Source organism: Perna viridis, chromosome 4, assembly GCF_037379345.1.
Source record: "Perna viridis isolate PV_CMFRI_1.1 ecotype Kerala chromosome 4, ASM3737934v1, whole genome shotgun sequence".
Classification (NCBI taxonomy): Eukaryota; Metazoa; Mollusca; class Bivalvia; order Mytilida; family Mytilidae; genus Perna; species Perna viridis.
The window spans coordinates 18,458,021-18,472,527 of NC_142448.1; the positions used below are offsets into that span (position 1 = coordinate 18,458,021).

Sequence of the window (14,507 nt, forward strand, 5' to 3'; positions counted from 1 at the left end):
CGAAGTAACAAAAGCAAATGAGCAACTCGGACTCCACTAAAAACGGGGAGCATGGACCAGGTGCACCGGAAGTGTTTTCTACAAACATCCGACCAGTTGCTAATAAAAAGACGAGGCAGACGAAAGAGGAAAGGAAAACTATGACACGTTCAACAAATCCTTTTTTATGTCGCAGATGGATACACCGTAACGATCCACGAGTTCATGATGACGACCATAAAATTTCTGCAGTGATAACTTCAATCTTGTAGCTACATAATCCTGTTCCAGAAGCCTATTTGTTAGAATTCTAGCGAAGTGTCGGCAAGCTCTGGCATAACGTATGAGTTGTGATACTCGATAGTTTTCCTTTACCATCAATTTCTAAGTGTAGGTCAAGATATGAGTAGTATCCTTTATTTCAAGTTCTTTTGGGTAGATGCGATGTATCAAATCCCCGAAATTAGGATTGTTTAAAGATAATGTGTCATCTATACAGCGGAAACTGAGATTAAAGGATCTAGCTAAACGATACTCTTTCTTTCGGATCAGATCAGTTATAAAGTGAGCAGAGTATAATAGTTTGTAGTCTTAGGTAAATGAAAACAAAAGTTCATGCAAAGACTGACTGGTTTTTAGCTATCAGAAATTAGGAATAGATATTTTTACATAGACATCATTTAACTGTTCAGTTACTTTGATAAAATATGAAATTTTCCGCACATGCGTAATTGTAAACCTTGTAAAAAGCTTATGAAAATACCTTAATTGTTAATGAAAGATGAATGTAAATGAAGCAGTAACATGGGAAATTAAAGTAATGTTATCGATTTGAAAAAAAAAACTTTCTAACTAAAAAAGTTGGTTTAGTCATTTAAGTAACTGTTTACTTTATTCCACCAAAGCCTGTTGATACAGTGAATGTTAGAAACAGTGTCCCATGATAAAACAAAACGATTAATTTGAAATTAGTAAAATCATACAAGTAGCCTTTTAATTTCGATTAATCGTACATAATTATTAATAACACCTGAATATCTGCTACTGGATAAACTATTTCCAGGTTATCCTTTTAAGCAATGAAGCTAACAAGTTGTCCCAGTTATTATTATTAACTATTTCTGGGTTACCATATATTTCAACCGTTTCAATAATCAATAAAGGAATTTAGATGACATCCCATTATTTGATTGGATTTCCATGCATTTGTTTCCTAGAGAAACAGTTATCTAGACCGGAAGTACTTTTATTTATTAATGCAGTAAAAAGAAAAATGAAACAAGACAATAAAGTTCACGTCTCGCGGATATACACTGCAAGCAGTAAACATTTTGAGTACCCAATGATAAATGAGTAATTCTATAATTCATAAACTTTTCTGTTAATCACCACCTTCAATTGTCCTTGTAAATACAAAAACACGTTGGGGACCATGACCTTGATAATGTTGTTCCCAGTTTGCGGTTAAAAATGGATACCGAATCTTTCCGTAGATTCTATGTGCATTAAATTGTATGGCATCTTTCTCGTGATTGTACGCAACACCAATGGTTAAAGAACCACCCTTTCTCGTAACACACCAGGCTCTTGCAATTGAGATTATATCACCCCATGGATTAAGTCCATCTCCAAATCTTCCAAGACCAGAATGCTCGACAGAACTGTATGTGACAACAGCATCAAACATTCTTAACTTTCCTTCTAGAAAAAGCTTCCGAAAATCTGCTGGTAGCAAAGTTTTGACTTTAGGATGTTTAGATATAATTGGTCCATATTCTAATGTTACTACTTCACGAGCACCAGCCTCCAATATGCAGGCTTCAACCCATGGATTTTGAGAGCCAATCACTAACACCCGACCGTTTTTTAAATTTGGAGCGTGGGTTAGTCCATCGATCAAAGCTTTGACATCAGATACAGTATATGTCCCTTCTAGGATTCCCTGCCTCGCTTGTTTTCTTTGATTTTCGATCAATTCTTTTGTCCAAATTTGAGGCTTCCCGGAAGTTCCTAGATACACCTCATTGAAATACCAAGGAGTGTTATTAATTCGTCCATTCATGGTAAATTCATTGAATAAATGTTTTGGTATTTCTTTTGGAGCAACTCTAAGTCCGTGACCTTGGTCAATGTTGTCATTTTGAAATAAAGCTCTACAATTTACCGGTACTTTAATGTGATCAAAGTAAGGTCCTGGTACTCCTTCAATAGAGAGGTCGCATAACATGCCACAATCTCTACGTATCGACTCTAAAGGGTCTTGATTTTTCAGGAACTGCTCTGTTGTCTTTGAGGCATTTTGAATTTCATTATATCTATTGATGCCTTTGTTGAGATTCAAAGGACGAAGTAACTGTAAAAGTACAATGCTCACAGTAAGGGCGGGAACGAAGATCGTAAGAAAATAAAGTAGCCTCTCTTTACGTCTCATCTTGTCTGTAAAGAAAGTAAGAAATTGTGTGTATCCAAATGTTTACTACTCGTATTAGTGCTAATAATAAATTTATGCTTATGATAAAAAAAAATTAATTGGAAAGAGTTTTTCGTCATGCTTCTACTATTATAAATTATAAGTAATCCACGTTTAATAACGCATCGCATTCCTAAACGCTGTAAAAATTCCTTTTTATTTTTTTTTCTAATACGAAGAATGCTGCCATGAACAAAAATATTTTGCTCCCTCAAGATATATATGTATTCTGTTGGAACTACATACTTTCTAGAGGGAACAACCTAATATTTTCTTTTATGGCCGCATTCTGCCAATATAGCGGTATTTTGAAAGATTTTTTCAGTTATTACACAAAAGTTATTAAAAAAGTTGATTTTGTTTTATAATAATCATAGAAACAACAGTAGTAAGTTTTAGAAAAATGCTTCCAAAGAAAACCCATTTACGATTTTATATAAGATTGGCAAAAGTATAAAATTTGGTGAGTAACTTTTTACATGTGTACATGTAATTCCTGTAAGTTGTCATAGAGATCATTTTGATCTGAAAATTTACTCCATCACTTTTTTGCGCTTCATGTCTCCAATGTAACGCAATTTAGTTTTAAACTAGTCGATAAAAATAAGTTAAAATTTAAAATTAGACTTTTTAAAAAGTCCATAAATCTGGAGGACACACATATAAGGCAACTTCGGGATTGAAGTTATAGAAATATACAACATATTTTTAAAATAAAAAATTGCAAAGTCTACAAATATATGTTATTTTAAAAATATTTGACGTATCTCCTTTTTTATCAATTAAGTTCGAATATCGGCATTGATTTAGTAGTCGACAGCGTCTACAGATACGTAATCCCTGCTAGCAACTACAACTAAATTTAACAATGCAGCAAGAAAATAATTCCATTGGTTAAATATGAAGTTAGGACCCATTTACAGGTAATTGTGAAATATCAAGGTTAATATCATGTTATTAACTTTTATTCCGAGCTAAAAATGATTATTCTGATTAATTTAGGCCGAATTAACAACGATTCAATTAAACTAGTTGACCTCTAACCACTTATCAATACCTGACATTAACTCAAATACACCAACCTTTCAGTGTTAACAATCAAGTTGTATACGATGATGACATTTAATGTTTAAGGGAAATCAAGGGAACCAGGATTCGAAAGTAACGAAAAGAATATAATCCAAAATTAACGACTAGACAATGAAAATAGACACAATAACCAAAATAAAACGTACAAAGAAATAAAAAATAAATCAGTTACCCGTACTCCACTAAAATTGCCAGGTTAGTTTTGGTCTGATCTTAATCTGAACAATTATTTTTGAACGGTTTAATATTGAAAAATCGAAATAATGTTTGTTTGACTGTTGAATAATAGTTTCGACTATGCAATAGTGTCAGTTTGTCGTCATTATAACTATTTGTAAGAGTAATCAGGGGAAACTAGGTTATAGCTGTAATCAAAATAATGTAATCCAGGGACAAAGACCAGACATGGGAAACAGATATACACAACAAAGAACATAAAGTAACTAAAATCATACATACAAAGTAACAAAAGCAAATGAGCAACTCGGACTCCACTAAAAACTGGGAGTATGGACCAGGTGCACCGGTAGGGTAAGCGTCCTCTGCTTCCCTAGAAACAAAGTTGCAAATTCTAGAATTGGTGATGATTAGAGCAAGGGTAAAAAACTTGTTGATTATTTAATATTATCGTCGAAATTATTCCCCCTGAATTTACATTTTAGTATAGACGATTTCATGCCTTTATACTTGGACTGTTACGGTTTACTAAAATTCTCATCCCAAGCCCTGTTTGGCGATTCGCGTACTTACCAAAAGAATAACAAAACCGGTCAACAGTTTATACAGTGGAACAAACGACATAAAGATCAATATGTAAACAGTGTTTATCTTGATTGATTGTTTGTGTTTGAGGCCCAAGCAGCAATATTTCAGCTATATCCGGGCGATGAATATGAAATGGATGATAAAATGAACATGAAATAATGATGGAATGAAAAATGGGATTGGACACAAGGATAATAGGGTCGCCAAATTTTGATTACAATTGGAAATAGGAAGGGAATATATGGTCGAGCAATTGCGCCTCCTGCGGCGGAGCGCAAAGGTTCCTGCTATTATCGAATACCACAACAGGGTTCTTAACGTGCAAGAAAAATGTCATTTTTTTCCAATACGTTGCACCACTATGGTTTGCGGTCAGGTTTTCCGTATTATGCCTGACGACCCAGCATGTAGCATTTAAGGGTAATTTATTTCCCCGCCTTGGGCACACAACCCATTTGCTCAGTGGGCAGAGCGCTCTAGCCCCCGACCAGTTCTGATCACTATTTAGTCGCCTTTTACCGCAAGCTTAGCGCTGCTCTGGACCTATTCTTTTGACGCCCGGACCTGCACGGGGTAGCTCATACATAATACGATTGGATAGAATACCCTGTATTTAGGGGTACCCGAAAAATACAATGATGCATTACAACCCGTCGTAAATCTAGCAAATAATACGGGCAATACAATCACCAAAAGTCGTTTACGGATCAAAACGATTTTATACATATTTTTCTTTTAAGATGATGATCTTCCATTGGTTAAGGATATTATACACGCCTTAGTGTTTTCCACGCATCAACACTTAATGTAACCCAATTAACTACATTTTGAAGACAGAAGTTGATTCGAAAAAATTAAGCAGTTGTGTTCATATTAAAAAATAAATTTCGTTAATTAATGGCACTTACATTCCAAAACAATAATTTTTAGTTGTTGCAAACGTTGTTTCACAGTTGTAATACTTGAAAACAAATATATTTGCAAATTTATAGTATATTTAATTCCATTCCCATTTTTTTCTAACTCTATAATTAGTGTACATGGGTAAATTACTGCCTTTCCTGTAGCGAAACGGAGTATTGCCGATCGATCTCTCCATAGTTTCTAATAATGATAACTTCGCTGAGATTTCAAATACTAGTTGGCCGATATGATCACTATAGATGCTGAAAGCATTCAAAGTGACTGAGTATTCAATTACTTTGAAAAGAATTTACGAAATCTTGTTAACATATTGGCAAACAGACAAAATAGACTTTTGAGCAAACAACCATTGGATGGATTGTACTTTTACTTCCAAAGTAGCACGAAAGAAAAAGAATTGAGGCTGTCGCAAACGACCACTTTAAGGTTCGTCTAATGTTAGAACCTTGATTGCCTTGTTCTTACTCATGCCCTCGCCCGTTTTTTTTTTTTTTTTTTTTGTATTTGTTTTTGTTTTTTTTTGTTTTGTTTTTTTTTATGTGGTCATTTGCTCTGGCATAAATAATGATCCATGAATTGATATATTTGCAGATATATGAACTTTAACCAAAGTCATTTATGTGGAAAATGAAGGTCATTGTGACCTTATTATAGTAATGCTGTTACTTCCGTCTGACTTTGTTTGATTGTATGGAGACTTTGTGAGTCTTGTTTGATTGTATGGTGACTTTGTGAGTTTTTGCTCTTGTCAGTGATATGAATAATAAAGCTGTTGAACTGTCCTGTAACTCCAAATTAAGTACGCATCATCAAACAATAAATTATTGAATCAGATAACCACAGCACACGAATTTAAAGACTTGCAATGCAACAAATAATGATGAATATTATTATTATTAACCATGATATCAGTTTACACAGATATGTTCGATACTTGAATTGTCATCAGTTTAAAAATCTAGTATTAATGAAAAATCTAGATGGCAAACCCTATATTTGTCCATACAGTGGTTGTGAAAAAATATTTGAGAGAAAGGAACTTTTTATGGATAATATAAACCTACACACAGGTGCTAATTCGTTCAAATGTACCATATGCATTTACTAATCACTTTTCTACTCCTAAACATTTCTGCTGGAGCCGGCTCGTGTCCCCAACAGACATTTATTAATCACTTTTCTAATTCTAAACATTTCTGTTGGAGCTGGCTTGTGTCCTCAGTAGTCATTTATTTATCACTTTTCTACTTCTAAACACTTCTGTTGGATCTGGTTCGTGTCCCCAACAGTCAGCATCGCCCATTCTTTAACCATCACCTCTTGCAATTTTTTTTATATCAACTCCGATTTTTTACAGTGTTTGACGGTACATATTTCGCATTTATGTTCTATTGTCTCTGTTATTAAACCTGGGTACATGGAATCAGTGTGTTGCGTGTTTGTGTCTTTTTGGATGGAACTGCAACGTCCATTGTCGTTTGCTGTGGATTGATTACAATTTCCCTTTACAGTAGACCCGTCTATAAAAAAAATAAAAAAAATTGCGTGGACCGGCATTGAAACAAATGAATTTACCTTTGAACAATCAATTCTGACTTCCCAGTGATTTCTTTTTACGAATCAACAGCATTTCATTTTCTCTGTTACTTAAAATATTGTTTTGACGCCACCTAATTAATATGTTTTGACTTCCAATTAGGCCTTTTGTGAAACCAAACGTGAGCTAAATTGGCTTTGGGTATATATTGGGTATCTTCAACATTACTGCATTCTTTCGTTTAAAGATTTTGTTTTTTTGTGTGTTGGGGTTAAACGCCCGAGCAGCAATATTTCAGCTATATTCAGGCGATGAACTTGAAGTGGATGATAAAATGAACATGAAATGATGATGAAATGAAAAATGGGACGGGACACAAGGACAATGGGGTCGAGAAATTTTGATTGTCACTGGGAATAGGGAGTGGTGGGTAGGATCGGGCAATTTAGCCTCCTGTGGCGGAGCCTTATGGTTCATACTCCGGGAGAATACCACAGTAGTGTTCTTTAACGTGCGAGGAACGTGGCATCTTTCCAAACACGATGCACCACTATGGTTTGCAGTAAGGTTTTCCGTATTATACCTGACAACCCCAGCGTGTAACACGCCAGGGGTACCCCCATTCCACCACCTTGGGCACACAACTCAGTTGCTATGTAGGGAGAGCGCCCTAGCCCCCGGCTAGGGTTCTGAGCACTATTTAGTCGCCTTTTACGACAAGCTTAGCGCTACAGCAGGCCTATTATTCTTTTGACACCCGAACCTGCACGGATCTTCGTTTAAAAACGTTTCGAGTGGAACCATGACCTACAGCAGCTTCGATCCATATCAGGATGTCGACATGTGAACAGTTGATGATACAGAGTTCAGATGACATGACCTGACACTAGAGCCAGATCGTCAACTCGGCTTCTTTCGAATTTCAGCTCCCATCATTGCTCAACAAAACACTCAAAGATTTGTCTCCCATTTCTTCCTAATTAAGAAAATAACTAAACTCACTAGTATTTCATTATATACAATGTACATATGTAAAAGTAAGTGTCATATTATACAAAATAAAGTATATGTACTCTCTTTTGAGTTGTAGCTCTATTTTATCATATGGCACACTTAAAATTATTTTTTTAATAGCCAGGCATATGAAAAGAGAAGTGTGCTTGCAATTTCTTATACATTACTTTGGCAAAATTTCCTTCTAACTTTTCATTTATTATGTTACGTTACATGTAAATTTCCGAGTCTGTAGGGATCAGACACTGTGCGAGCATGTGAAACATGTCAGGAAATAACCCACCATTTAGACAGTGTTATTTGATTACTTGTACCAACAGAATCAAGAAAGACAGTCAAGAACTTTATTTCATTTTGTTAAAATGAACATTTCAACGGCGTGAAATACTTCCAGAGACCTCAATTTTCTAACGTTCTATTGAAAAATGTATCAAATAAATTCAGTGATGCAGAGATCAAAAGAAATTTTCTTTTAATGAAATAGCAGGGTTTTGATTGTCATGTTTCAAACCTTTCCGATTTTGTCTGTCTTTCACAATACTTGTTCTTCATTATATACATAATTTAAATTATTATCGTGAGGTATTAATTTGCATGTGTACGTATTGTGCCTTTTTCATATGATAATGTTATGTTATGTAAGTGTGGCCGGTTGTTTGTTTGTTTAATGTATATGGAATGCACATAGTCTAAATGTTGTCTTCATACTTCCGCGTCAGCGTTTGATGTTAAACAACAGACACGGGAAACAGACAGCTAAGCGTTATCATAGCTGTTTATTTTTTTGACTTACGATACGTTAAAAACTATTGTTTCTCTCAGAAAAGTAATAAATTTAAGTGTCTTATTTGATGGTTAAATATACTATAAAATTATTAAATGTATGCGTTTTTTTTCTTGAATGTCAGTCCAGGATCTAAGACTCTTTTCAGCTATAATGACGCTGGTCAGTTGAAAAATGTCGTGGGTGCGTACAATAGACGCCCAATCAACCAAAAAACCCAAACTTAATCTACAGCTGCAGCGCACATACATAATTGAATTAATGTACAATTAACTATGAAGTCGCAAGTCATCACTACGAAGCAATCGGAGAGTACAGTCAAGCGACAATCAGTGAAAAAAAGAAGTCAACATTAATAAAAATGCCTGACCTTTTTCGTTGTTTTTTTTGGACTGGTTGTAATTAGTGGCGTACTAATAAATAAAACATTTGTCGAAACTCTTCAATGAAAGTTTTTTTCTATTGTTTGTCCACCGTAGATTCGTAAAAAAGATTTCACTGTTTTAACTATAGGTTGACATCACGACAATGGTATATCTCTTCAAGAAAAGTGTTTTTTTCGTTAAGACAGGTGAACATATATCACGATCAAACAATTATCCGCTGTTATTGTTATTGATTTATCCTATGGTCTACTGTCCATCAGGGTGTAATTTTGTTAGGTAGTTTGTTCTAGATGTCTGAATTTAACACTATTCTCTGATTGTTTCACACATAAATGAAATATCAAATATGCATACACGAAAAAGTGGACATTTAATAACATTTAAAGTAATCGAATTCCATCCCTATCTGAAACAAAAAAAACAAAAAAAAACCAGCCAAGCCGAAAAAAAATATGGCCTCATGCACAAAAAGACTCTAAAATTCACTAATGCATCCCAAAGCTGTTGATTTTATAAGTATCAATTCTGAACGAACGAGTGTAATTGATAGTATTATTCGACGGATTGTAATATATCATTGTATTTTTTTTGGGGGGGTACTCTAAAATACAGGACTTTTTACCCAAAAGTATTAAACAAATCGTATTGTGTATTATAAGTAGATATGTTGTTTTCATAATGCCCTTTTTCTTTTAAGATATACCATCGGAATTCTTATTGACCGTGAAAGATGAAAAAATCGTATTTTTGTTGTTGTTGCAAAAATTACATACCAAACAGCTATGAACAGTATATATGATGATCGATTTCCCCGATATACAGCAGAAACTACATTTAATCATTTAATCTTTGGTTCATTAAAAAAAAGATGAAAATAAAAATAAAACAATGCTTCTTATCTTCCACGTTTCAAAAAGTACGACGGGTGTAAAAACACAATTCAGGTCGTTTATACTGTACTTTTTGTGTCATTTTTTGGTCTTATCAATCATATTAAGTTCATTTGTGAGTGCCTTCAGCTTCCCCTTTTTAAGTTTTTAAGTACTAAATATTATTGTTTTTTTTGTCAACAATATATCATTTTATGATGATTTTTCAAAAATCCTTTCGCAAGCGATTGTAATGTTGTATAAAATCACATATATTGATTGCAGCTTTTACCTTGATATTTTATAATGTTTGTCAACCTGTTGTCATGCGCTTCGCAGCTGTGTAAATACCAAAGTAAATTTCCTCTATCATAAAATACATTTTGTCATTTGTTTACAGTAATGTGTAGATTAAAATTAGCTCATCCAATTGGTGTGCTTGAAATGGGTAATCTGATTAAATGTTAGACATTGATCAGACTGTCATTGTACACCCCTAAAGTCGATTGCGTTGTTTGATTGACCTTCGTTGTGTATTGTTGCGACGTACATTTTAAATTCATCTTCGGATGGTTCAATTCACCGTACGCTACGATGCCAGATTCCACGTCTGTGCAGCTCATTTCACGCAACACTGCAACAGTCATACTGATTTTTGCATGTTGTAAAATAAAGAATATTTTGTATGCTCACAGATCAGATATTTCAAGAATTTTTTTTTTGCATAAAATAAATGCAACATAACTAAATCATGAATTGCAGTAGCCCGTAATTATAATAGAACCCAGTATGTCTTATCATATGGTACATTTACTGCTTTTATAGTTTTTTAACTTAACTAAGAAATAAGAAATTATTAAATCTGGCACACTTCATAATTACTGATATCAGTAATTATAATTGAGGAACGATGACAAGTGTTTCATTATTTACATATTACACATAAAAAGACGCAATACTTACAAAAGAAACAGCTTGAGAAAAGACACCAGGAAAACGTAAAAAATTTGTCGACGCTCTTCAAATTTCAATTAGAAATCTATATGAACGTTGCGTCACCACGTGTACATACGACTGACTGATTGTTGGGTTTAACGCCCGAGCAGCAATATTGCATCTATATTCAGGCGATGAACATGAAATGGATGATGAAATGAACATGAAATGATGATGATGATGATGATGATGATGATGATGATGATGGAAAACTAGATGGGACACAAGGATAATAGGGTCGACAAATTTGATTGCCACTAGAAATAGGGAGGGATGGGTAGGGTCGGGCAATTTAGCTTCCTGTGGCGGAGCGCAAAGGTTCCTACTCCTATCGGATACCTCAGCAGGGTTCTTTAACGTGCGAAGAACGTGGCAACACGGTTCACCACTATGATTTGCGGTCAGGTTTTTCCGTATTATAGCCTGACGACCCCAGCATGTAACAAGCCAGGAGTACTCCATTCCAACCCCTGGGTCACACAACCCAGTTGCTTTGTGCTTAGAGCGCCCTAGCCCCCGGGAATCGCAATGGAAGAAAAAACACATTTCAAAAATTTAATCGTCATAAATAACATACGACTATATCATACACCAATTAATTCTTGGAAATTTTCTTGTAACTTTAGAGTTGTCGTCAAATTGACATATGGTGAAGTTTTTCATTATTCTAATTCAACGGTCAACCCCAAAAATGCATCTTTTATTGTCCTTTGTTACATACAATCAAATGATATCGTTTAAAAGTAGTTAACATTATTTTCCCATTAATCTGTTTGTCTCTAATGGATCTTAACTTAATCTTTAGTTATTACATCAGAGATAGGCGGAGGGTTTTTATAATGTTTTTCGAACAAAAAGTTCATTCCTTTTTAACATGGATTTTGATGCGCATTTAAAATCATGTGCCATAACACGAGATATATGTATTATTCAATCAAAATAAAAGTACATATATATTTATTTATTTCTGATTAATAAAGGGAGTGGGTAATACATAAAATTGCATTTTTTTATGTTTTATTTTGACATAAACTTAATTTAAAGAAATAAATTCAGTTTGAATCGATAGTTACAATGCTTCGTACAGAAGTATATAAATTTCAAACTTACTTTTTGTATATAAGACCAATTCTGGTAATCAGATTTGACAAAAATGTAGAGCAAGCATGTTGATATAATAAACACTGTGTAGCAAATATATGATAAATGAAAGAACTCATTTCGATCACTGTGTATAGCTTGTATATTTTGCACATTATTTATTTACATTTTGCTAATTCAGCATCATAAAAACATCGCATTGTGTAATTAATTTGTCAACTAGTAGAAGAAATGCTGTTGTAAATCCATATAAACTTTTCGACAGCAATGCAATTTTTAATGTTTTTACATAAACGTTTTGATATCAATTTGAACTTTTTTGTCTTGCAGTAATGTTTTTTTTCAAATATTTCCTTTCAAGTTAACATTAAGTTATTTTTATACAATACAGTAATTCAATGGCTTTTAAATTCATATTCTATCGGCTGTACATTTGAAAGGCCGTATTCAGAATTAGGTAAGGTGCTATGGCCATACACACTATTTTACGTGTGATTCCTTTAAAGAACACGCAAGACTTCCAATGTAAGCAACCAATGGAATGTTTTTATTTTAGCGAAGGACCAATGATCGTCAGTAAGAAAGGTTTTTTTCAGCAATGCACCAAGGTACATACATACATATGTTTATACATAGTGCACTACTACAGTTTGCGGACAGGTTTTCTGTATTATGGGCTGATGACCCCAGCATGGAGCTTGCCAGGTGCAGATTTATGAACGCCTAGATTGAGTTTTATAGAATGGAGCTTGTTATGTTCAGGACCGTCCCATCGGTCTTGCCACATCTTCAAAACATATTTCCTTATACAAGATTTAAAATCAGTGTATGGTAAACTCGTGTCCTTTATTCTTTCGTTTAATGCCTACTTGGCAACCCTGTCAACATTTAAATTTCCCTAAATATTCCCATAAATGGTTATCCAGAGGTAACAATTTCATTGTCAAATTCCTTTAGTCGATGAATAGGGTGAAATATTAGTAAAATAAAGGTGGTTTTTCTTTAATTTGTGACTCTCAATTGCCCAAAGACAGCTTAAAGAGTCAGATAAAATTATAAACTGTGAGGAATAGAACAAGTAATCAATGTAAGGGCTAACAAGATAGCTCGAGCTTCCGTTATAATTTTGTCACCATAGACAGCAGCACATGCAACGTTATCGCCATCTTTTGGGCCATCAGTATACACTGTTGAAAAACCTGGAAAATTAGCTTTAAGTTCAGGGATTGTTTGTTTTAATAGTAAAGGATTGGTATCATATTTTGTATACTCATGCAATTCAAAAATAAAAACAAGGGTGTGGAAACTTACATGGAGGGAATTTCGAAACCAAAACAGGTGTCAATGTATTGGTTTCATGATTAAATGTTTCCAGGTAAGTTTTTATTTTAAATTCAAAAAGGGGGAGATTTGCTTTCATGTTTTTGATAAATACCGACATTTACAGGGTTAATGACACAGTCATAGGCAATGTTGTCACAGTAGGCCACAAGTTTACTTTCATATTGAAAGGGAAGGTTCATTTGCCTCGGCATAAAGGCTCTCAATAGAAGAGTGTCTGAAGGCACCAAGGCAAAGACGCAAACATTGATGATGAACAGTGTCCAAAATATGTAGAAAGGACTTGTCTGCTGAACCATACAAAATAGATTCATAGTCAAGTTTAGACCTAACTAAAGATTTATACAAGTTAAACAATATTGTGGTATCAGCACCTCAGTCGGTGCTAGACACTATTTGTAAAATATCTAGTGCCTTAAGACACCTAGATTTTAGTAATTTGATATGGAGAAGAAAAGAAAGATAACTATACAAAAGCAAACCTACGAATTTTGTTTCTTCTACTATTTTGATTTTTTTACCATAAAGAGATAGATACTTGTTCTGTACAAAATCTAGAAATTGATGTAAATAATGATAGTGTACATCCGATAACTGAAGGTCAAAGAATTTCAATGTATTCAAACATGTATAAAATCTTTGCTGCGTGCGTCTTAAATAAATATTGATAAAATTCTCTCCGATAAGAGTTTCTATTCACAATCTATTATGCCCAGCGACATTGAAAATATATATTATTTTAACTTACTTTATTACGGAATTAGTACTTCAGATAACGTTCTGTGTTTGAATGATTTCTACTGTATTATGTTCCAGTGCTTGAACATTTTCTAATGTAGAATAAAATACATCTAATACTGTAATCGAAGAGTTTTATAAAAAAACAAGCACTTTTGACAGGTAAAGTGCGGTGCATGGGAAAAGTACAAGGGCGTTTAAATGGAAGTAATCATGTATAAGCAACAGTGCAGGTCGTTCATCATTTCATACATGCTTGGGATAGATATGTAATATTTAATTTAACTAGAAAATAATGAGTATTTCACATAGCAAGCAGTGGAACGTCTCAAAGGTGTAGGGGATAAAGACAAGAAAATATCAACCTAGTTGTAAATCATAATCATTGTTCATAACATAGAAAAAAATATAAATATTAGGAAAATGAATGTTTTGTGTCTTTAATTTCTTTTAATGAAGTCACAATTCTCATAATAGTACATGTATATCATTTTCATATATACATTAAAAATAA

The 14,507-nt window shown here is 33.8% G+C and overlaps 1 protein-coding gene across 1 annotated transcript; it reads right to left on the reverse strand.

Annotated features, from left to right (window-relative positions):
* Window positions 1–791: 791 nt before the first annotated feature.
* On the reverse strand, window positions 792–14,126 carry LOC148619163 (uncharacterized). Its single transcript, XM_088578776.1, has 2 exons — window positions 14,004–14,126; window positions 792–2,415 (listed from the first exon to the last, which is right to left on the reverse strand). Exon 2 carries the CDS (start codon window positions 2,408–2,410, stop codon window positions 1,361–1,363), a length of 1,050 nt encoding a protein of 349 aa, XP_088434902.1. The 5' UTR covers window positions 2,411–2,415; window positions 14,004–14,126; the 3' UTR covers window positions 792–1,360.
* Window positions 14,127–14,507: the final 381 nt, after the last annotated feature.

Bases quoted from the DNA above. Each gene is read 5' to 3' on its own strand.
- LOC148619163 (XM_088578776.1), bottom strand. From the start codon at position 2,410: ATGAGACGTAAAGAGAGGCTACTTTATTTTCTTACGATCTTCGTTCCC.